This window comes from Cariama cristata, unplaced genomic scaffold (assembly GCF_000690535.1).
Source record: "Cariama cristata isolate BGI_N322 unplaced genomic scaffold, ASM69053v1 scaffold9051, whole genome shotgun sequence".
NCBI lineage: Eukaryota > Metazoa > Chordata > Aves > Cariamiformes > Cariamidae > Cariama > Cariama cristata.
Genome location: NW_009600981.1, coordinates 48,197 through 73,610, shown reverse-complemented (window position 1 = coordinate 73,610; position 25,414 = coordinate 48,197). Strand labels below are relative to the sequence as shown.

Here is a 25,414-nt window from a genome sequence, read left to right as displayed (position 1 = left end):
AATATTCTCACTCTTTGCAAAAATAATCTCGATTCTAGGAAATTCTCTCTCTGGAAGAGCATGAGCTGACTTGAGTAAAATAAAGTAAGCAATGTAATGTGGGCGCATGCTCGCATTTAAAGCCAACTCGGGCTTTGTATGTTCAAGGTGCGGCTTTAAAAAAGCAGCAGCTTTATTCCCTAACTTGGGCCTGCATTGCTTGCAAGTTCCAGACATTACTAAACCAGTAACCAGCATACTGTGAGAAGGGAAGGGACTCTACAGCAGGTTCACACATCAGCTTCTCATTTAAGTAGCACAGTATATTAAGCTCATGTAATTTGTTTTTTCAGATGAAAAACCAAAGACGGTGGAATCCGATTTTTTGCTCTGCCCTGCACCAGTCCTATACAAAAGTGGCCAGTAAGTACTTGAAACAAATGTCATCCTATGTTTTGCTAGAGTTGGACTCATTATTGCTGGTGTTAATCATGACAGGTTTTGGCTAGAGGCAGTCTTTTGTTGTTTTTATGAGGGGTGGTTTGTTGTTGCATTTTTTTCCCCCCCATTCTTGTGTTATTTCCCTGGTGTATTTGCCAGCTTTGTAATGGGCTTTAAATAGTCATCTGTGACCAAACCAATTTGGACAGTGCCTTAAAAATGAATATTCAGCCAGTTTATTAAACACTGAAAAGGTCTGGCTTGTCATAAGTTTTATGCAGATTAGCTGTTTTAACAGGGCATAATATGCTCTCTTCTGGATAATCTTTAGGCTCATTGTTAAATAGATTACATTATCACTGACACTTACAAGCTATTATTAAAATCATATGTCAAGATGCGTACCACTGCTCAACATGTAATGATAAAACTAGGCACTAATTTAACAACAGCCGCAATTTCATAACAGCTCGGTGGCTACACTGCAGTTCTAGCCTTATTCTAAGTGTCACTGGCCATGGCTGCACATTACTTCTGGCCCTTTGAGAATTAATCCTTCCCTCCTCCTCTCAAATTCAGACATGCCCTAGGCTTTTAAGATCACTTCAACTTCATTGTTCAGATTTGTGAAATTCTAAGCTAATCAGAAGTCAGAAAACTGCATGTCAGATCTTGGCCCTGTAGGAGTGCAAAGGCTGTTGACTTCCTCACTGTTTTGCAAGTAGTTCTTCTCAGAGAGTTACTTGGGATGAGGTTAATATTAATCCAGTAGGAAGCACAGCAGTTTGTTACAGCTCTCATTGTCATTCTTCTGTGGCAATTCTTAGCAGTTTAGGAACTAAGCATATTGCATGGATGATTTTCAGTAGTTACTTTTCCGAGTCAAGCAACAATCAACCGCCTCAGTTGTGCTGTAAGACTGATAGCAAAAACCCAAATACACATCTGTTTTGTGCATTAAATGGCAACCTGGAAAAGTTGGAAAGCAGTAGAAGAAAAAAAACTTAAGTGATTAACCCCAGTGGAAGAGGGTGGGGTGAATCACTGCAGAAGAGCTGCATCGTAGCCTCTGTGCAGCAGCCAAAGGTCCCCTCTTGGAGAGGGAGCGTTAAGTTGTGGCAATGCAGGGAAAACAAGCATGCAGGAGAGTTACGTGGAGAGCAGAGAAAGGGGTAAGTTTTTAATGCGGTTATGTTTTCCTGATACTCAAGTTGCCTTTTACATAGCTTTGTGAAATGTTGATGTTGTACTATGTGCATTTAAACAGCGCAGTTGCGCCGTTGTCGGTTGAGCTAGGCTGCATGTGGTTATGTGCCAATTGTACAACCAAACAGCTGTAACAAACTGCTGTCAGCTAAAACAAGTCAGCATGTGCAGCTGTAAGAGAACTAATTTTGTCATTGGAATGATGTAAATCAGTCAGGTTAAGAACCCCTCCTCTCCACGCCACGTATTTCAGCAGAGTTACCTTACAGCAGAACAACAGTAGCAGGTTAGACCTGCAGTATTAAGCGCCCCAAGACCTGAAGCTGTAAATGCTTTTCCACACGCTGTTAGTCCAAGAGTACATAAACAGCCTGTCCTGCCAAATGAGTGTGAAATGCATGGAATAATATAGATTAAAGCACAGTGGAAGTTATTTGAACATGCTGCATTTTTTCTTATTCTGTGAAGAGCTTGTTTGGCCTGTGAAGCATTACTGAAATAGACTACTCACCATATTGTAATTGAAGTGTAGATCAAGCACCTAATTACGGCATGTTTCTTCTCAGCAGCATTTGTAAGGAAGAATGCATGAACAATTCAGGTGAAGTTGTGGAGGTTCACAGGAAAAAAAATTTTTTCAGAAGTTATTATGTGAAATATACTTCCATCACCTGGTACTGAAGTAGTTACAGCTTTGGCCCAGAGATAAACAGTTTGCTATGCAGAAGACTGACAGCTATGAAAGATATGTACATACTTGAACTCTTGACTTTCCGTTGGCACGGCTCAGACTATCGCTGGATAACTCCCAGCAATTCTCCATGTAGTGGAGCTGCTATTAGTCGCTAATGTAGCAACAACCAGTCTGCTCTTTTTCTAGCGCTCTTTTTAGTGGAATTAAGAGCCGGCAAAGTTAGCTTTGTGACTTGTAGACCTGCAGCTTTGTTTCTGGATAAACGGTAAAGACTCACTTAACAGGTTTCATTATATTTTTGTAATTGGAGACACTTCTTGTTAACTGATGAATTTGCAGTTTTCACATGCGGAACAATAGAAACCCATGGGGAATAGATAAAATGCCAAAGTATCCAAGAAGCTGGGTTGGTAAACCCCAGGTCTCCTAGACTTATGCTATTGTGTATTTCTGCTTTCTTTCCAGCTGCTGGCTGCATTTAGTTAAGAGCCTCCAAAATGCCAGCTGTAGATTTAACCAAGCATTTTTTTCAAAGCCTATGTTTCTCACAGTACCATGTAGCAGATGGACGTGCTGTCCTTAGGTTATGTGACAACATGGCTGTGCTGCTTGTGCCATTTAAAATACCTTTTTGTCATGCCACTTCTGAAGTGCAAAATTACAGTCTGCTTTACAAACCCAGCTCATTGTAAAAGATCCCTGATTAGCTGACAGATGAGAATTACTTGGGATTTCTACACGAGCAACGTATGCATTCTAAAAAATGTTAGAAAGTATTGAAGTAATCCAGAAAGGAAAAGTACCATGTACACTCTGTAGGAAAAAGATGAGGAGACAAACCCAAGTTGAATTGCTTTGCTTCATGTACTTTGAGAGATCGCTTATATACTGTGAGGGCAAGTGTAACATTAGAACTAAGCTGGTTTACTAAAAATGATTCAGATTCTACTGTGTTGACCATTTAAAAGCCATGTATTTTTAGGGTCTTGCAGAATATTTGAGAAAATCAGGTCCCCTTTTTAGCTCAGGCTTGAATTTGCTGTCCTGCTACAGCTCAAGGGAATCAAACTCAGAGACCTCTCCGTTACTTTAAATGTTTCTGCAGTCATTGTACTTTGGAAAGAAAACGGAGCTCTTGTCTCTTTAGAAGACCAGTACAGGAAGAAATGGTATATTTTTATAAATCTACATTTTTGTGCCACCTCCACTTTTGTTCTCTTCATTTTGCTCTAAGTTCTTTGAGTATGCATTCAGAAAATGTATCTGTAGGCTTGACTTCACAAACAGATGGCTTCCATTCCTCTAAACCAGGGGTAAAATCCCCTCTGCCTTCAATGGAAAGACTATCAGAACAAGATACATTTCTCTTACTTCGTGAACGTTTACAAATTCTCTTTTATTTGATGAGTGGATGACAGTAATAAAAGTTTAAACTAGCACAACAATACAGTATTTTACTGAAATGTTTATCGTGAGTATTTACATGTCTACTGCTTAACTACCTCAGCTTGTTTGAACTCTAGTTTCTCACTGGAGTATTACAGTAAGAGATTTTGGATTTGCTGATGGCTACTAAAAAATCCAATTTGATCTTGTGCAGATACTCACCTAAGCAAAGCAAGAAAATTCAGGTCTAGGATATGTGGTGAATTATTCAAAACATACCAACAGGCTGAGAAATTATTATTGTTCTTAAAATAGTTCAGAGAACTACAGAAGGTTATTTTTTAATGCAGGTGCAGTGCTGCTGGCCAGCTTCCTCCTTTATGCATCCTGCACTTGAATTCATACAGTGTTTGCTCCAAGATTAGCTCACAAAATGAAGTTCGCGTTTGCCCCTCAGTCCAACAAGATACATAAGCTTCTCATAACTTGAAACTCATTGACTAAGTCTATCTGAGCACACGTACAAAGTATTGGTTATGTGTTTCAAAACACCAACAGAAGGGCAGACCTTGGGTTAGTGGGATCACTGCTTTCGTTTTAAGTATCACATGGTTTCCATCTCAGTTGAGTGACACTGTGACACCCTTGTGGTGAACAGCACTTGACTCTACCTGTCTGAGGGGTGCCCTAGGTCAGAAGTGGGCAATATCTGTTCTCCTTGGGCTTGTAAGCTTAAGGAATAACAAAGCCAAAAAGGACAAATCCAAACATAAACCTGAGTGCAAGTGAAACCTTGCTCACAGTTACCTTGAACTTATGATCAGATCGCATGCAGAGATGGTGCAGTCGGCAGTAGTGTTTTTTGATGACCTTATTTGCCCTCTATTCAAATCATGTTGGCTTCAGTTTGCATATATCCCTTCCTACATCCTGTCCAACATGAACAGCTGGTGACACTTAAAGAGCAAAAGATTAAATAGGAATTATTTTTTGTGCAGTAGGAAGTAAAATTACTATACTTGTATTCCCAAATTCTTAGTTATGTCCAGTTTCAAAGTAGATGACTTAAGTTTAGTCTCCAGCGTGCAGCTCACTTGAAACAAAGCGCACAACAATGCATGAGATAATCTGTTAGCAATCATCAGATTTTATTTTTTTTTTACGTGTTGCTAGTAGTAAGAGCTCTTGGCAACAGCAAAGGTTCACAAGTTTAGTGGTAACTTTAAATGTACTTCCTATCCAGACATTCCAATAAGGAGTTACTGAGGGAAAAATTAACCTTATTGCGCAAGACTTACAAGACTCTGAATGTAACTGGAGAATAAATATCTCGGACTGTTACAACTGTAAGAAAAAGAACGAACTTCTGTACTAGAAAGAAAACATAGTAGGAAACGCTCTGTAGGACTAAGCACATTGGTTCATGTTTCTGAGCTGCAAATGCTACCTGGAGACATGCTTTTATTTGGCTATTAACCAGATTTCTCACAGGAGGAGCCTGTGTCATTCAAGTCTTTGTTCTTCCTGTTGACAACAGCTGCTTTGCTTGTTTTGCACTCGTTTGTGAATGGGATGGCAGCTCAGAGGGAATTCAGAAACATGAACACCATTGTGGGGTTTCTGCACTGTCACTTCTCAGGTCTTAACACTGATTTCCTTTTGATCCTGTCTTTAGAACTTGGATATTATCCCTTAGCCCTTTGGAATAAAAATACGAGGGAAGAAAGAAGTAGCCATCTCCTTATTTTATGTAGCACCTTCAGCCTTTAAGTAACCTAATTCAGGAACTAGCTTAACCACCTATTGCATCCATGTGTCTGCCTCTGAAGAAGTTTCTCAGCTTCTCTACTTACCAAAATAAAACCTTTTTTTTTGGGGTTCTGGTTCACTTTTAGAAAATCAGTTGTTTTCTTCCACAGCAGAAAGTAAGCCCTGTAATGTTTAGTAATGCTGTCTGGCTGTTTATGTTTGACAATCTGCATTACCTGCCCTCTATTTTTGTTTGAGCTAGTGCTAAAACAAGCTCCATTCCTTTTCTTATATATACCATTTTTTGTAGCTTGTGATAGCCTGAATGCAGGCAAGACTTTTCTCATTCTCTGGCCAAAGTTTTGGTAGCATGATCTGAATCTCTGAAGTACAGATATAGGGCAGAATTAGCTGCTCTGCTTTTTGCTGTGAATCACATCCAGGGCTGAGGGTTGAGGACAATGGGAATTAACCACAAGCTTCAAGTTAAACATGGCTTTGAGAGCATCTCTCAGTAGGGGCTTAAGGGAAGTCAAGGTTCTGTCTTCTGGAAGAGCTTGTAGCTCTGTGCAATTGGAGAAGTAGACTCGTGAATCCCGTGCATTTCTTCCTATGAGTTTCTGACAAATTAATGTAAAAACGCTTCAAAGTAAAGCAGTACTGTGGGACTCTATTTAAAATGTATTCATTGCAGTTTACAGGATGCACCAAGAAGTTCCAGCTCACTGCTTCAAGGGCCTTGAACATTCTTTACAGCAGCTATGCAGGTGAAAACTAAAACTAGCTGAAAGCCCAGGAATTCACACCCAGGCTGTCACTGGCACTCTTGCCCTCTCTTTCTGCCTCCCTGGGAAACAATCTCTGAATACGAAGAGGAAGCACGTGCTTCTTATTTAATTCTAGGTGCTTTGAGTGAAAGATGTTTCCATGACAATGGAACAGTGGTACTTTGAGTCTTGCTTTCCGGGTTCGAAGTGTCATTTTTATTAATACCAGCACCAGATTTAAGAAGAGGAAGAGCATGGACACATGAAAGCAAACAGACACAGTGAAGATGAATGGATTGTGGGCTCCATCCTGCAAATTACCTCATTTGGTTTCTAGACAGCTGCTCTCATTCAAGAGCAGCTGAAAAGTGTTCTACAAAATGGTTGTCATGGCAGGCTTATAACAAAGGATCCTAACTATTTCCCCCCCTGCCCTGACCAGCCCAAAGACAGAGCATATTATGCCTTTACTCCATCCACTGCTTCTTGTGACATGAGCCTGGCAGCCAGAAACTTAAAAATTACTTTTGAATTTCACCTCTTGGGGAACAAGAGCATGTTACATTGGCCAGCAATGTTTCTGAGTTCATTATGCAGGCAGAATACCACGCAAATTCTTGCATCCTTGGGGATGCGTAAAATATATTCAGAAGCAGTGAAGCCATCCTTTTTCAAGTTTGACCTGACTGTACCAAGAAAAAACTTTTGCCACTGTTAATTCCCTTTTCTTCTCCAACACCTGTAGGTCTTTAAACAAGACGCCTTGCTTTCTCCCGTGTGCTAGTATTCTTGCAGTATTAAGAGGCACATAGGGCAATTACCTGGAGCATTGCTGTTTTCATTAGTACACAGTGATCAGATTTCATAAATCTATTTTTTACTGCAGCTCCTTTATGGGATCTTTACTTTTTGCCTCCTTTTTCCTGTGGTTGATAATAGCTCTAAAGTGAAAGCAGTGTTAAAAAAGTGATGCTTTGTAAGGTGACTGATGTTTAATACCTTTGCCTAATTAACTTCTGGCTAATAATTCTAACCCATTAAGTAGCTAGTTAGTACATGTTTCGAATAAACACATCTGGTCCTGCAGTGAGTGAAGGTTCTGCCTGTGTGTGGGTGACAGATGTGATGGTAGTTTCCCCAGTGCTCTCTTAAATAATTAACAGCACACTGGTGAAGTAGCCTTAGACAGACAGCCTCAAAGCCAGCTGTACAGTCTCAGAGCTGTGTCTGTAGACATGTGCCTCATCTCGTTAGTCTGCTCCAGCTATTACATTCCCTCTTCTTTGGTATTTCAAAAGCTACGTGTAGCTTTAAGAAACACCCTTCTAAATAACTTTGGACTCTTGGCTTCTGGGCTGAAAGGCAGCAGGAGAAGAAGGAATAAAATGTCAGGCCACCCAAGGAGCAAATGGTTTTGAATTCACAAGCCTTGCAGATTGATCTCTCTTACCAAACAAAGGGCATTTGAAAGAGTCCTGCCCAGCTTTTTCTTTACTTGGAGTTGCTGGGCTAGGTTTGGAAACAACCTTCTTTTGAAGGAAATGTCATCTTGTGGTAGCCTGCTTCATTATGTGGTCAATATAGCTTCCTAGGCTGGAACAGCTGGTAATTCTTATCAATCTCAGAAGTGAGAAATTTGTTACATGCAAAAGAGATCATTCCTTCCAACTCAGCTGTCATTTTGTTTTTCAGATTTTGGCTTTTTGTGGCAGGGCTGCTTAAAGTCCGTCCACCCCCCCCACCCCCCCCAAGTTGGAGGAAGGAGTTATGTCAGTAAACTAAACAGCAGGATATTTTGCAAGAGGCTAATTTACACAAACATTACTTCTTAAAAATGAGACTTGAGTTCTTGCTTACCAAAGGGCAAGGTAAGATTTATTCCTACTTCAGAGGGTCCATGAACCCTGATCATTCTGTGCCTATACCATAATGGCTAGCATGCAGCTGTCATTAGTTCTAGTGATACAGGCTCAGTCTGTGACCTTTGTTTTGTAAGGCATCAACAATAGCACAGCTGCCCCTGCATAGTTGAGATCTCAAACCTGCAATTTGGCAAGAAGAACAGAACAAATTGGATAAATATACATAAACACATTGTGAAGGAAGGGAAAACAGAACAGAATGAACCAGAGCATCATCCTACAACTTGTTTGATGGGGATGATTTAAGTAGGCATATGGTATAGTTAAATGTGCTTTCAAAAACATTGGCCCGATTCTTCAAGCAAATATAAAATAAATATCTAAATAGAAAGAGAGCTGATACAGTATCATTAGTTCTCTCAAAGGAGGCATATGAATGCCTGTGGAAATGTGTGCAAATGGGGGCTGGGCGTGAATGATAAGCAGATTTACATTCCCACACAAAAAGTGTCATTAAGTTATTGTTACGATTACACAGTTGTACTTCATTCTAACACTGCAAGCATTAAAAAAAACAAGCAGGCAATAAGCTAATATGTAGACCTAACCCAGCACCAATTCTCACATCTTATTTGCTCAGTGTTGGCATAACAGGCCACCGCAGCCACCGTAATACCCGTCACGCACACAGGTTCCATTCAACAGTCATACTGCCTACAATGCGCATATTTAAAAACTGAAAATCACTGCTGCGCGCATCCTACATTGCAGCCTTTCAATACTGTGCTATGTAGTAACTGAGTAACAATTGTAAGTTAAAATTAGCCTTTGTCTTTCTGCATTCCTTTTACCAGATGGAAAGAATATACAAAGTAGATAAGCTAAGAAATTCTAAACGTGTTATTACAAAATAAGTCTAAATGTATATTTAAATGATGCTCTTCACAAGTTACACGAGGTATATCTCCCACATAAGCTGCATGCAGATACTCGTACACAAAATCATGTCATTTCCAGAGTGTGTAGATAAACATACGAGATGATCTGTTTATTCAGACAAGCCCTTAACATTGTCAAGTTCATTAATTTGAGTGGAACATTCATTTGTCTGCCTTAAGGAGTATTGAGAAAAGTTGTGTGTAACTTAAACAAGTTTTCTTGTGACATGCAAGTGAGTAGCTGATAAACCAGATGAAGGAGACAATTAGTGTTCTTTCTCATGGCTATGGCTGGAATTACTATTATTATCACTTTTTCCTCCTTGGCCGAGAAGGGTAAAATTTTGGGAAACACGTTGCAAGCACAGAGAAGTGCCAAAGAAGGGAAGTTGTATGCAAGCTGCAGATTTGACTTGTGTATCTTTCAGAGTCATTTAAGAAGGGATTAATATTGCATGGGCTATGTTGAGCAGTTTCTGTTCTCTTTCCAACCAAGAAGTTACATTTACCTTTTTTTTTTTTGTGGTGCTGTTAACTAAATAGCCTTGTCACAATCTCTGTGATAATTATAGCAAGAGATTAATTTGGCCACAGAACTAACTTACTGGTTAACATAAGGGGCAATGCATGTGATGAGTACTTAGCCACTTGAAAGTTAGGCAACTTACTTAAATATTCAAGTGTGGGTTTAAGGACTCATTTTCAAAGTCTTGTCCTCAGTCTGTAAACTACATTATGACTACATATTGCTTGAAGAACACCTTGTCCAGAGAAAAGGGGAGCAATTAAAATTACGATTCGCTAGGATTTCTCAGTTAAGAGGTAGCTTGTAGACTAAGATACCACACATTCCAGATAATAGCAGTCATTACTATAAAAAGGCAAAACACAATAAACCCACATGACTAGTTACCTCTCAGTAACCAGTTGTGCAGCTGTACCTTAGGAAGCACTCAATGAAGGAAAACAGGCAATCCACTGCTGGAAAAGGAGGTACCAGCCATCAGGACAAATGCTGGGCTTCCTTTGGCGTGTTGGCATTCCTAAAAAGCCTTTCTGTCTTCCCTGCCCACAGTAGCTGAGCAGTCCTCTAACACAGGGGATGTAACACCCCACCCCACACCACAGAAGAAAGGAAGTGAGGAATGCTTGTCCTCTTTTGGCTTCCTGCTGCGCTGCCCCTGTCAACCATGTGAGTTCCTTTTGCTCACAGATTGGTGGGTTCCCATCTCTAAATCAGACTGTTTTCACCTGTTCTCATTGCAGAGCCTCTGTGCTCAGGTGACTGGAATATTTCTCCATCATAGATGTATTCATGGCTAACTAGGCCCATTGATTTGCTATTAAACATTATCCTTCAACATAAGCAGCTGTTCTTCCCCAGGAGCACGGAGTAAAGAGAGTTGACGTGAATCAGATCCTCTCCCACCTGGATGAATTCCTTTCTTTATGAAGTCATTGAGACTTAGCAATGCTTTTATTTTCGGCACTAGCACTTAAGGTTTTTTTTTTTCCTATGCAAGAATTTTGTTCCAACAAAAATAAAAAAAGAGTATGGATTCCAGTCACTGGTTACTCACGTGGTACAATTCCTCCCCCGCCCCCTCCAGAACAGCTAGAGAAATAAACTCAGGTAGGAGGAAACCAGAAATATGTCTGGATTAGGCTTAATGTCCATTATAAATATTAACTTCTGAAAATATTTTAGAAATACATTTAGTTTGACACAATTAGATGATAATGGGAACTATTCACAGATGGAAACATCCTCAATGAATTGTATAGGCTAACTGGCTCCTAAGACATATGGATCTGATGTTAAGATCAGTAGTAATTTCTAATGCAGTCCTTCACGTTCCTCAATAGGGCACACAGTGTTCCCAGAGCATTAAGAAAGAGTGCGTGAGCAGAACTAAGTGCTTAATATTATGCAGTGGACATAGTATCCTGAGCTGAATTAATAGACTAATTTAACATAATAATGACATTTCATATCCTGTTACTGCAGGTTCCCATGATTCCATGAGATCAGAGCTAATTCATTGCCGGCTTCCAGTTCTTTCAAATTCACTAGCACTTCCCAGCAGTGAAATGCTTACATATCTCTGCACTTCTGTACGTTTGCCGTGGAAAGCCAAACCCAAATAGACAGTATATTGAACACTCTGCTGAGAAAGCTAGATAGTTTTGGGGTAACAAGGAGAGATCCTAAGGGAACTCTAATTTGAATTTATGTCAGTGCTAAGCTACACTAAGAAAGGATGGCAGGGCAGGGCGGGGGGGGAAGAGCTTGTACTAACTCTTTAACAAAACTCCAAAACACCATAACGATTTACACAGAGTGCAGGTCCTGCTGTTCTTGGGAAAATAGTTAAATATTCCTTTTTATGCCTGCGTGGTTGGTGTGAGGGAAACAACTCCTATCATTTGTCGTAACTGCAAATTATTAACTGTCCCCCAGTACAAGTCCCATCAACTCGAGGAAACTGTTTCCTATGCTTCCCAGGCATAGATGAGCCTTGGCACAGCGGAACTGCACTGAACACTGGCAGGCAAGGTTTGTAACCCTGCTCCAAGGGAACTTGTTGTGTCCTTATGCAGCTGGGGCTTTTGACCTAGGAAGAGCGACAAAACCAGAAGCATGGACTTGAAATACCCTCCTCTGTGGCTTTGTGTTGCCTCCTCCTGCTGCAGGGATGTGTCCCTAGACGCAGGGAGTCAGATTTGTGGTCCTGGAGTATTTGTTAACTGAGAACAGGGGAAAGGATATTATGTGCTTTGGTTGGTGAGAATGTGTGGGCAAACATTAGTTGTATCCACAGCAAATAATGGCCAATGATTTCAAACTCAAGTTGGTCAAATGAAACCCCTGTGTCCATACAGTGTGATTGGAGCTGACTCCACTGAGACACCATCACCTGTCGCTCAGAGTCCTATGGCTGTCTCCCCTACCCTATAGCTGAGCATCAGTTGTCTCCCTGTGTATGCCACTACCCCTGCTTTTCAGCCTTCAGGCAGAAAATGAGGGCTGGCATGACAGAGGCTGCCTCACCTGGCACTGAAAATTTCAGTCTGCATCCTGAGGTGAGATCGGAGCTTTTCCATCAAACTCTAAACCACAGAATACTTGCACTGAATGCCATCTTGTATTTGCTCCAGCTGTGAAAAGTGAATATTTCTGTGTTAAAAATCTGAACATGCCATTGTCAGTCACAGTGTGTTCCAGTTTCCCCATCCTTCAGGTGACCGTCAAAATAAAGTATGGTCACAGTGGCACCCCTCTGTGCTGCCAGACTGTTGTGTAGGGGATGGTAAATTACATGGGGGTAAAGTGATAGGCACGTGAAAAATTATACTTGAATTGGTAGTTCCACCAAACCCTTCTCTCACCACTGTTACTGATTTTCCAGAGTGTGATTTCTGTATACATATATGTATGCAAACACACACAGAGATGCATTTAGATATTTAGAATATATAAATATTTACATATTTAGAACACAGACACACTTACTACTGGCTTAGCAATATTAAATTTGTAATAAAGCTATATATTAATTCCTGCAGGTACGTTTTTTTTAAGGGAAAGCACCGTTTTAAATACATAGATCTATTTTTTCCTTTCTACTATATAGATTCTAAAACACCTTTGTCACCATAATTTTAGTAACTTTTTGAGCAGTTGCCAGTTTAATTTTCAGTGCGTGAAAATTGGAGGTAAATTATTTATTACTTCCAGCAAATGTCTTTCACAATTTTATTTAATTTTTTTTCATCTTTTTTAATGGGTCATAAAATGGCAGTCTTTTATTGGATACTCATAAAGTAAGGAGCAAATGAATACTTTGCAAATAGGTTACTGTGGATTGAAATGTCAGCTGTATTTCATAGGGTATGAAATTCTTTAGACCAGAGCTGTAGTGACATATGGCAGTAGGCCATGTTCCTCTTCTGTAACAATAAAACAGCAGTGGACATAAAGGAAAGAAAGAATTGCAATTGTTTGGTCTTCTCAAGTTACATTTTTTTGGTAAATTATTTATTAGAATAGCCAGTGGGCCATGACTGATGCCGTTTAAAGTTGCAAGAGTCTTGTGGTTAACTTTGGTCATAAATAAGAACATTTTTTAAAAAGCTCTTTTCAGACTAAGTTTTCCAGGATTGATTCCCATCCAAAAAGTGATACTTCACAGACAAAGCATAGGAGAATCCCTTCCACATTGAGCAAGGGCTATGAACTGTAAATAAACCCCACAGTTTTCCTATTACAATGAAATAGCTTTAAAAGTATGGACCACTGGAAGATGGCACATTAGACCTCTGGTACATAAAAAGCAATAGAATTTATGAGTATCTGCACAGCATGTTAATTACACGTGCTTATTAGGTGAAGTTTGCCATCCCTTTGATTCCACTTTACTCAAGTATTGTGTCAGAAGTGATCAGAAGATAGGAATGAGCATCCTGGCTAAAAGCCTTAAAAAGATGCTGGATTTGGGCACTGCTGCATGTTTTTGAGGCACGGTATGAAGGGCTGCACTTGCCTTTCCCTGGAGGCTCGTTCCCGCAGCTGTGTTTTTCAAGCTAGACATCAAGAAGCTGGTCGACTCCCTGTGTGCTCGGGTATAACTGCAAGAAGGCCTCAGTATTTGTGCACGGTGTGAGCGGGCCTTGGTTACTAGAACCTCTGATTGTTACCCTCAGGGTCTGCTTCCCCTTCCCGTGTGCACAGATGTGAAAGCCACACCATGACCCACGCAGAGTGTGTCACGCAGCAGAAGCGAGGTTTTAGCTGGGCATTGGAGGATGGCTTCCTGCGTTGCTACAGCAACATCAACATTTACACTTCCTGAGTCTTTATGGGTTTTATTCAGGGTTGACCTGAGGAGATACTCTGTTCCGCAGCAGCTTCCAAGCACTCATCACTTGGTTTTGTTCGGTGCTGGTACAAAACTGGTATCCATCCAACCTTTCCTTGCAAAAAACAGGTTTGCGTCAAAAGGTCTGCTTTACTTCAGGGACCGTCTGCCCTTGCATGCATAGCTGTGCTGTTTGGGTGTGACCAGGCTCACAGCGAATGGAGCACAGCGAGGCTTCGGACATGGGCCTCACACCCCGGCATGGTCTTCGTGTCGGTGCTAGGGTGGGACACTGACACCTTCTCTTCTCTCGTCTCACTCTCTCTACGTACCTCCGCAGGAGGAGAGGCAATTTCCCTTGACTCTTTGGAAAGCAATTAAGATACTATGGGTGTAGTCATGTAAATCACATAAATAATTGCTGGGAGATCTGGCCACACAGACTTGCAAAACCAGGCATTTAGTGCCTGTGGAGACATTTTTGAGGCATTTCTGATCACCTCCACCAGGGAGACTGAAGGTATGGTCTTACGGCCAGGTGACCAAAAATCTGTGCTGCTCCTTCCCTTGTGAGCTAAGCCTGTCATGAAAAATCACTGCAGTCTCATAAACCTTTAAATTGTGTTCCTCCAGTCTACAGAAAACAGTATCACCAGAGGCCTAGAGAGTTAGACATGTATCTGGTGACGCAGGCTGGTCCAGCCCTTAGCTGATTTGAGCTTTATGGAAGGAACCTGACACTCACAAAATACTGACAATCACCAGTGGGAAATGAAGGTGCCCAAAAAACCAGAATCACTGCTGAATGTCATTTTATATAAAAAATAGTTGCAATTTATGCATAGTGCTGAGCTAAAAGTCTCACATGTGGACAGTTACTAGTAAACACTGGATACATTTATGTATACATCTTCTCTTGGATGTTTGTGAATTAGTGAGTAGAAGAAATAGGGCATCTAGTTTTTGGAACTGCAAATTTGAAGGGGTAGCGTTTACATGAATCAGAAGTACACATAGCCCATCAAACAGGTGGATGCTAAAGAAATGAAAAAAACCCGCATTTCTTATACCCTACAGACATGACAATTCCAGGAAAGAAGTGATTTTGTATGTTGACAGGTTCATCCTTTTGAAGATGAGATAATTATCTGTATGAGTTCACTCTGTGGCTTCTAGAACTGAGTGAATATGATCAACTCCTATGAAAATCTCAAATGGCTGATCCCTGCAGCTGTGTATCAGAATGGAACTTGATATGGAAACTAGTTGTTCCTACTGCATTTTATCTGCGTTGATAGCTGACGTGTTCAGTGAGCCTGTTGCTTGGGATATTTGTCAGACCGTCTGACAGCTAAAGGTTGGGAGGGATGCAAAGCTCAACAGTAGCGAGGTGACACATGGCACCAGGGACTGGAAACCCGCTCCTACCGCAGTCCGTGGGAGTCAGTGAGCTGTGGGCCCCCTTCTCATTGAGACACACGTGTCATTGGTGCCCTTTTCTGGGCCTTCATGCTGTACAGAGGTGTCACTGTGAATGAGGATCAGATTTGTAGACCTCGCTGGCAGCAGAGTTCGGTCCCGGAGGGTGACAGGAGCTTGCTCAGTGGCACCTCCTAAAACCAGGGGTAAGCTCCCCATTTTAATAACTGTCTGTAGTAATGGGCCTTCAGTAACTGGCCTGAGCAGACTTTACAGTATGTTTCTGTTCAGTTAATGGCAAGTTTCTTCCTGGGTCTTTTTGCTGGACTGAGATTTTTTTGTGCCACTTTTGAAGATCTGTTTCGACCAACTCATGTGCTCTAAGAAGAACTGTTTATTTGCCCTTTACCTGGTGCCTCAGTGTGGCTGTGTTCTGAAGCTAAGAAGAAGAGCTTACAATGCCAGAGTTGTGTCCCGGTGACCCTGCCCGCTCAGCACACCACCCCTCTGGGACTCGGGCACATCGCCTAAGAGAATAGATTACAGACATGCCTACTCACTTTTTTTCTCCTAAATCCCAGGTAAACTATTTAGATAAGTGAATGGAGCTGGAACACAGCACATCAGCCAAGCAAACATTTTTTGGTGGGGCTGGAATTTAAAGCTGCCTTTTCTAGTAGAAGACAGTAGAGGTAACATTACCACTTCTCAGTCCATCTGGGAATTCCTGTTGGAGTGGAGCTTGTCAGTGGACATAAACAGAGGCCAGCTCTATGTTGCAAACAGTAAGGTGTAAACATGGGCACTAGTCCACATAGAAATCTTAGCTATTATACAAAATTTCTCATACAGCCTAGTGAGTTCAAGGAAGTTTCAAGATCCAGAAGATACCTTGGCAATGATCCTTTTCTTTAGCATGGGTTCAGGTGTTCTTCTGGAGTGTTTTATCCAAACGTCTTCCAGGTTCCTGTTTTGCTCAGTTTGCTAGCAAAGACCATCTAAAAAGACAGCATCATTTCTTAACAGCTAAATTAGACAAACCTTACATGTTTCAGCCAAGACTCATCAAGCTCACAGTAGCAAATAGCATCAAGTATGGTAGCTCCAGAACACTGCTGGAAAAGAACTAATACAGATGTTCCATACAAAGGCAAGAGAGAACCATCCCTATAAATTTAAGAAAAGAATATGTATCACAGCAGGAGTATGTAGTTTGCTGCACAACACAGGGAAGGTAGAAGAAAAAAAGAGTGACTTCTGCTTCAAGCTTTAATGTGTAAGAGAGAAATGGAGTGAGAAGTTTTAATAGGATCAACTGTTAATTCTTGAAAGCTGGACTTTTTCTAGGGAAGCCAAGAAAGCTGAAGACCTAAGTCACAGGTCCAGGAATTCCCAACATACGCTGTCTCTCTCTCACACACTGAACAGTTAATATGAAATGCAGTATTTCAGCGAGTTAGAATATCCACCTTCAGGATAAGCCACGATGTGTACCTAGGTTTTTGCTGATGAACCCGTCAGGGTGTGAGGGGCCAGCCTGGAGATTGTGAGTATAGGAAGCATTGCTGCAAAAGAAGTAATTTGTTTCCTAAAGATCTGAGGGATATGTGGAAGCCTACTTTTATGAAGATCTATATGAAATAATTTATATTATCATTTCAGTGGGCTTAGCAGTTTTTTTTTTTGTAGGCTTTTTTTCATTTATACAGGAGAATGAAATTAAACATAAGTAGCAGTTAGAGGTACCTCCAGCATAGCGAGAACATGCCTCAACAGTACTTCACTTCTCTTCTGAAGCTTCAAATGTGTTTTGTTTCCTAGTTGCTCAGCTGAAAAACATGCTAGCCTGACTGTATGACATTTCAGATAGTGCCTGCTAGTGCTGGCAACGGTAGTCATCCACTGATGCATCTTCCTTTTCAACTACATAGGTTTGGGACTGGTAGTAGCACATCACGCAAATCAACAAACTGCCGGAGGATAAAAAACACTGTGAAATGATGTTAGAAAATATTCCTGACTGATGAGAACACACATGGGTCAGGAGGAAGGATGTTATTGCCACACAGCAAAGGGAATTGATTGGATAGCAGAAAAAAACCCACAGGAAATTGAGGCTTCACATTCACTACTTTTTTTTTTTTTAAAAAAAAACGAAATGGGGAAAAAGCGAGCATGTGAAAGCATTCTGGAAATTCGACGCCAGTAGCTGGCAGCAACTGTAGTCAGATGTTACTGGACAAGTGCAGCAGTTCTTCACTAGCGCATAGACAGAATTATTTTTGATCTCAGTGGGAGTTTTGCCCAACAAGGGACTACAGAAATGATTCCAACCAAAGATGAAAGAGCTGAGGAAAACCTACAATGTATTTAGACACAGTTAAAATATGATTGGAAATAAAGTCAATGCAGGAGGTATGTAAGGATCTAGGTTCTTAAAGAACATGATATGTTAATTTAAAAATCAAAATTACGTGGTGCACTACATTTGGATTTAGAGCAGTTGGAAGGGTTCTTACCGTGCCAGCAGACTTTGAACCAGGCAATATAATCTCAATTATGGCATCAGTCAGCGGGAAGGCACCCACCATTACTTAGGAAGGTTTAGAAAAAGTGGAAAGGCTGAATAGCTTTTATGTTCAGGAAACATGACCACAACGAATGCCCTTTCATGGGCGTAACCTAGTTCAAAACTTGGTGCAGAGCCTGTAGCGTGTTTCTCTTAAGTCATGCTTTAAAAAGACAAGGCTAAGGGGGGAAATGAAGCATTTAAGAGATTAATCTTTCCTCTTTGAATTTCTGCTTAACTGAAAAGTTGCCATCCAAAAATACTTCTGTGCGCGCTGCAGATTTTTCAGTATTTATGGGCTGAATTCAGTTATTCCCTTCCAACTCGAGGTATTCTATGAGTCTATGATTCAGTTACACCTGTACAGTCATGGTTAATGCAGTGGTATGACCAGGGTGCAAAAGGATGTGACCCCAGGACACTGGAAAGAGTCACGTTAATGTAACTGGACCGTAGGTTAGTGACTGGGACAGAAAAACGCTTTGTGTGATGCCTTTATGATGCTTAATCTCCAAAAGGCATGAGAGTTTAAACACACGAATTTCTTCAGGGACACCTGTCAAGGTTGGGGCTGTGTTTCAACAGCTCAGCATGTACTTAAATCCTTCTCTGATCAAGAAAAGGCACGGCATGAAATCCTCTCTCGCTACAGTCAATAGGGTTGTTTTGCCAGTCAAACTTCAGCAGAATCGTCATGCTGAAATTTCCCACAGCATTTCTCATTAAAGTGGCAAAGCAAAACATTGAAAATAATTTAAAAAAAAAGCTTCACATTAAAAAAATTCGTAACTAACAAAAGTTTTGGTATAGTTTGCTTTATTTAGTGCATTGGAAGGGAACTGAATTATTTTTTTATTTTTATCTGTTCTGATTCACTTACTCCAGTAATAATTAGAAGTAAATTAGAGCTATTCTTTCTGTTAGATCAATTATTCATAACAGAGATCATTTAAAAATGAGTTTAGTGGTGGAAGCAACTTACTTCATTTTTACTAAAACCAAAAAAGAAATTAGCCAAATTAGTTAAAATAGCTTTGAACTCCATATTGACTAAAGCATTTGTGCCAGAATAAAAATCCATGACATAGAAGAATGGTATAAATGATTAATCATTTTAGTTCATGGATATCTATATTTTTATTTAATTACATCTATGCATAATATAAACTGTCTGAATCTTGGGAATCCAAGCCAGAGAAGCTGAAGAGTCTTCTTATGTTTAACATTCACCATGTGTTGTTTTCTTCTAGGGTTAATTTGTAAAATGTAAACCACATACTATTTGTATGCAGTGTTTATGTACTATTTATAGAAAGTCTTGACCATTTATAATTATCCAACATTTTTATCCATAATGTCTGCATATGTCTAAAGAGATGTTTATGGAACAGACAAAACAATGTTATTTTCACAGTTGGACTTCAATTTATTTTATGTAAAACTTTTTGGAGTATTTTATGCTACATGGAATAGAGAAGGGATATTCTCTGCTCAGATAGCTCTCTGTCGAGAAGACTAAAATTATTGCCAAATAGTAATCAACACAGTACCCGTGGGAGACTCTATTGTTCATTTTAAGTAGCACAAATCAAGGAAAAGAAGGCTTGGTCTGAAATGACCAAAAATTGGTTTCTGAAAGTCACAAGGTCCAACCTTGTGACAGCTAAGTATCTTGATCACTTGAAAGTCATCAGAGGTTTCTAGAAATGATAACACAAAGTAATCATGTTAGTTTTGTGATTTCTGTGAAGTTACTTCTGACATCTAGTGCAGCTCAGAGGCCCTAACCCCCATTTTCCTCTCCTGGAAAACCTCTGTTGAACAGAATCTGTACATACAAGTGCCTCCGTAGCATGTATGTGCTTTTATTGACTGTTTTATGTCTGCTGATTTTTTTTTTTTTTATTTTTCTTTCCAGAACTCTGGAAGTTTTGGTGAGTTTGAATGAAGGGCAGTCTTTCATGTCCAGCTCATTAACAATCACTGCTTCAGAGTGTGTAAGTAAATGGCTAACATCAATGTAAAATCTTGAAATTCAGTTTCTTTTTTGGTTTTACCATTGCACAACTCTCACCGCAGAGAACCTCAACGCATGGCAAGTCCTGTTAGATGTTTAGAATGCACAAATCCACCTAATGAAAAAATACACCTGTGCAGACACATACAGAATATACATAATTTAATGATAGATGATTTCTTAATATGTAGGTGAATACATATATATATGTCCTAAGTTGCATTCTCTGTATTTTGAGACACGCTTAGAATCTGTTTTATAACAGCACTACATGCAACAAAAAGTTTTCAGGTGTTCTGAATTCCCTGATGAAGTGTGGAGGGGAGGGGGTTACAGACAAGATTTTTTTTGGCAGTTATAGAAAACAGTTCCCTTAATTCTTCCCATTAAGGTGGCAAACAGCTTTATTTTAGGAAGATCTTTTTTTGCAAGATCCCACATAAGTGAAGTATTGCTGTATGTATCATCTGAGACTTCGTAATAACACACAACAGCCATCTCTTATGTGGCAGGCTTGGGAGATTAACCTTTGCTTTCTGACATAGGCTCTGTTACAAGGGTTGCTCCTTTCATTGCTGCTGCATCTGTTTTGGTAGCTGCTTCAGGGGCTGCTGATTTAGACCATATGCAGAACTATACATAGAGGGAAAGCCCTGGAAGTCTCCTCCTCTCCTGTGCTACCTCAGCCGCTCTGTCCTGAGATCCAAGCAGTGTCTGTGTGTTCCTTGTCCGTGCAGGGCTTATTTTTCTATAGCTTGTGAATTGTATTTTGCTAAGTATACTACAACAAATTACTTTAGCACAGTGTGCAGCTGTGGCTTTCAAAATATTGGGAACCTTCCATGCCATCAGAGACTTGCTCACTATAAATATAATCATACCGTAAGAGCCAGGTGTGACAGAGTCACCTGGGGTCCCATTCCAGCACAGTCCCACTGAGTAGGATTGGTGGGAGCAGGCTGAAGCTGAGTAGGCAGAACCTTAGGACTTCAGCCTGGGTACGGAAGGTTGTTATAATCCTACAGGAGGATACTCACGCTACGTAACTTTAGATACTTAACTTTGGTGTCTGAGTAAGGAGTGTAGGCTCTCAACTCTTAATTAGGGGAGATGATAGTCTTTGTCAAAGCACAGCCTGGACTACCTAAGTTAAGCTTAGGGTTAAGGTAGTGTGAACATCCTTCTCTGGTTTTAGCATAGGCTTATAGAAAACAGTTAAAAACAGCTTCTAGGATAAACCACATACACAGTGACTTTTCTAACTTAATATATAAAATTTCAAATCTCACATTTCTGCTCTCCATTAATTTCTTCTGTATTACATAGCCAGGACAGTTAAAATTTTTGCAGTTAGACACAATACCGCTATGTAGGCATGGAGGCTTTGAAAATGTGCTGCGCGTGGATACCATGTTTCTTTAAATTTGTTTCATTTAAAGTGTGACTTTAGTGCAGCTTTCCTGTCAGGCGTAGAAGCATACAGAACAGTACGTTCTGCTCATCAGCATGTATTTTTCCAACTGTATTTTTATTGCTAGCAGGTAATTAACCTAAAAGAGAAGAAATGTCACTTTTCCTCTATTCATTTAAAAACATAATACTTAGGTAACTGTAGAAATCAGAGTGATCTCAGAGTCAGTCCTTCAGTTTCAGGAAGAAAGCCTGAATGAATTGAGAGCTGACACACTACCCAAATCACGTTTCTGTCTTTCAGGGCCACTTTGTCATTCAGAAGCATTTCAATCTTACACCAAAGCATGCTGAAGCAGCCTCTCAGCATGATAACGTTAAGGACAGTACAGTCACAGGAGGATGCTGGAGACTAACAGTAGACTGCTTTTCTCTTTATCATAGTCCTTTCAGAGAAAGCAGCACATGTTAAGTCTGTCCCCATGCCCCCTTAAAAATTGCTAAGATTGCGCACATAGGTAAAAGCAAAGCACTGATGCAAGGCAGATCATACCAAATTGCTGGGTACGGCTGTCTTCCCTCTGCTGTACTCTAAACAGTGCTTCTCTGTGGCCAAAAGTTTTCTCTACCAGGAAACAGAATGAGTACTGATGTGCATTGACAGGAAAAACTGTCCTCCTTCTGATCATCCTTTTTTTTTTTTTTGCCCTTTTTTTTCCTTTCATACATGTTGCAGCAGACAACTCCATACAAGGAGAACTGCTGTTTCCATAGTAGCAGATGGGCAACTGCTAGAAATGGGTCACTGCTAGAATTGTTCCACTAATTCTGATAGCTGAGCAGCTGATGGCTAGTTGGTATGTAAGAGTTAGAAGTTACAGCCTCCCCTAGCAAACACACATTGCTGCAGTAAAAACAAACAAAAAATACGTTGCATCTAGGCACCGGGGCATACATCTTACCTGTTTCTTGTAAATGCTTATGCCTCGCTGCACCTACGTGTACTTGGAATAAAGCTCTGTTTCACCTTCCATTTGCAATGGTGTATCTCCCATACAACTTTTCTCCACTTGGACAGAATTACACTGTACTCCAGCCTTAGTGATTCCTGGGTGTCCCTCCTTTCCTTTTCCCCCAGCTGAAGTCTGAATAACTGGTATTTTCAGAAGGTCACTATTGCATTTTTCTCAGCGTTGTTCTAAACCTGCACAGCAGCACAGAACACCAAGTTTAAGAATAAAACCACCTACAGGATGTGGGTTTGAGGTGGTGGGAGATGGGGTGCTCATTTCTTCATTAAAAGCAGTATTGCTGGAAGCAGTACACTTGTTCAGATGGTGGCTTCAGGTTCAAATAACACTACTACAGGCATTTAGTGTGCTATAGTCTATACCATGTGAATGCCCCAGATGCATAAAAGCCTTATGTATGTATTGTTAGTAGAGATTCCTTAAAATTCCACGTACCTAGCAATCCATACAGACCTGTGTCCTCATGGGAAAAGAAGGACACTGCTCATCCACAGACTTAGGGGGAGACTTTCCCTGTTTGTGTCTAACAGCTCATTTCTTAGCAGTCAACGTACCCTTTCTTTTCTTCAAGTTGGGCCTCATTCTTATCTCAAGGATATCAGTTTTACATCAAAATGAATCTACTCACTTCAACACAAATACCCTGGCTTGCACTGAGGCAAGTTGGGCCTGTTACCCATGACTGAATGACTTAATTTGAACTTAGGTTTATAGGTAGGCAGAAAAAAGTAGTTTTCAACGTTCTGTCATTTTCAGTTTAATATGTCCATTGGTGCTGCTGTGTTCAGCACACTGTATTCAGTCCCTTAGTGTACCTGAGACTTGCAGGCCCCAGAATATATAGGGAATGAGAAACATGAAGAGCATCTCAACACCTCCTCCCTCTTTTTAGTACTGATAAATCATTCATTGTGATATGCAGCTCCTGTTGAAGCATCCTAGCTTACCTTCTACATAACTTGTGGAACTGAGGACACTTACAACAGAGGGTGTCACTGAACTTGTGCCAAATACAAATTTGGCTAAGACCCCCTTCTTGATCCTTTGTGAGGAACTTCTCCATTGGCAAGACTAGGGTCCAGCGAGTGGGAACAATTTGTTTGGGAATTGTATCAGTCAGTAGGAAGCTGTTTTGGGGTGAGTGGGAAAACCAGGCAGCAGTTACTGGGAACATCCACTGACACGGTCTTTCTGCTTTCTTCGCAGTCTAGTGGAGTGGCAGCGCTTATTGCTGTTCTTGTGCTGTTACTGTTAGCGGCACTCGGTCTGCTCTGGTGGTTCTGGCCCCTCTGCTGCAAAGTGGTGAGTAAAGACTATTAGAAAAAGTCAGTGGATGTGTGACTTATGATTGTAACTCCTACCATGTTTGGAAACACAGATACCATAGGAAGTAGGTTAAGTTAACAGGAGAGCTACATGTGACATAAGCCATCTGTTGAGGGAGTTTTCTTTCATTAGTGATATGCAATAAATGGAAGAAGAGACCAGCTTCAATGCTGTGGACTGCATTCTGAGCAATGCTGCTGCCTTTCTGAGACGTGGTCACACATGAACCAGCATCAGCATGCTGGTGTGCTGCTCATTGGCTTTCTACTGAGTGAGCACATGTTACATTTCTGTGAAATCTTTGATAAAAGCCTTTTCTGTATTATTTGAAAGTGGTTGGCCATAATGGTATGCAGATGTTATCCTGAAATCAAGGACCATTTTAAAAGTACTATCACTAAAATTGGTATTTGTAGTGCATTATGGCCTTTCAAGTTGGAAATCCCTTACCGTCTTAATAATCCCTTGCACACATTGCATCTCTTTTATCTGAGTGCACCCTTTATCCTTTTAGCAGAAGTCAGCAATGCTGTTTCACTAAGTCTCCTTCCATCTCCTTGTGTGTTGAGGTTTTTAAATTTTGAAGTTTATTATTCATTCAGTTCAATGACAGCACTGAGGACTTGGGAAGTGGAGATTGCTTCCACGCTGTCACTCTATTCTTTGTCTTGTCTCGGGGTTGTGGAACCTGCGGCAGCAGAGGAACTGGCCTTCTTGCCTGACCATGCTGAAGCCCACTTCATCAAAAGCTTTGGTGTAGTCTGTCAGGCCCCAGGCTATCCTAGGGCCAGAAGTCCTCAGCTGCCATCTGCATCCTTACAGTCTGGGGTTTCTGAGGCAAGAACTACGAGCTCTTCTCTGATAAAAAGACTCTTCTCTGTCTCATTCTGCACAGTACAGTCCCATTAGAAATCTAGGGAGGCTGTCTGTTAGTCATTTTACTTCAACTTTATTTTATATCATGAGCCTTCCTGTGGAACAGGAAAATTCAAAATCAGTAAGAAGAAAGCTTCCAGTTTTCTGATTTTAAAATATTGGCTAACCTTGATTCATAGACCATCTTCACACCCTTAGTTTCTACACATTCTGTCTGTAGAAAGTGGCTACAGCTAGGCATTTCACATAGAGCTGTCATCTGGGGTAGGGTGAGAGGGAGATGGAGGACATGAAGGAAATAATATTGCAGCAGACTTATGCTGGTAGAAAAGCAAACATTTTGTGTTTCAAAGTCTAGTTATTTTAAAAATAGGAATGTAAAATACAGTTTAAGTCCTTAAATGAAGCCAAATAACTTTTTTTCAGTGTCTCCTGTCAGCTAATTAGAGGCATACTTTGGAATGAGTTGTTTCACTACTCGTTCATAGTTGTTGAGAGGGATCATCATATCCTTTCTGAAGAGCTGCTTTTCTGAAAGCAGCTGCTTTTCTTTTGTCCTTTTCCTGACTTCTCAAGTTTTTCTTTTTTTTTTTTTATCCCAAGACAAACACACTTCCTTTTGAGTTGACTGGTATGAGTAAACCTAATGTTCCTTTAGTTTGTCAGTGCTCTCAGAACGAGTTACCTCACTAAAACTCTGGGGTTTGTCACTAGCTGAATATGACTGTCAGAACATAATCCATGCATCTCTAAATTATGTTAGCCCAGAATCAGTCTTTTAGAGTTGGAAGTGCAATCGATCACATCATATTCAGTTGCGCATGGAGTTTTAATCGTTTGCTAAGTGGATTTTGGTTTTCTTAGCATCAGGCTTACACATGTACA

At 40.5% G+C, this 25,414-nt stretch overlaps 1 protein-coding gene across 1 annotated transcript in view; it reads left to right on the top strand.

The window, feature by feature from the left end:
- Window positions 1-25,414, top strand: part of ANTXR2 (anthrax toxin receptor 2) — a 71,137-nt gene that overhangs the window by 34,434 nt on the left and 11,289 nt on the right. Inside the window, exons 9-11 of the mRNA XM_009710255.1 lie at window positions 333-402; window positions 19,788-19,866; window positions 23,534-23,629. Of these exons, the coding sequence (XP_009708557.1) occupies window positions 333-402; window positions 19,788-19,866; window positions 23,534-23,629 (245 nt within the window). The remainder of the gene's footprint in view (window positions 1-332; window positions 403-19,787; window positions 19,867-23,533; window positions 23,630-25,414) is intronic.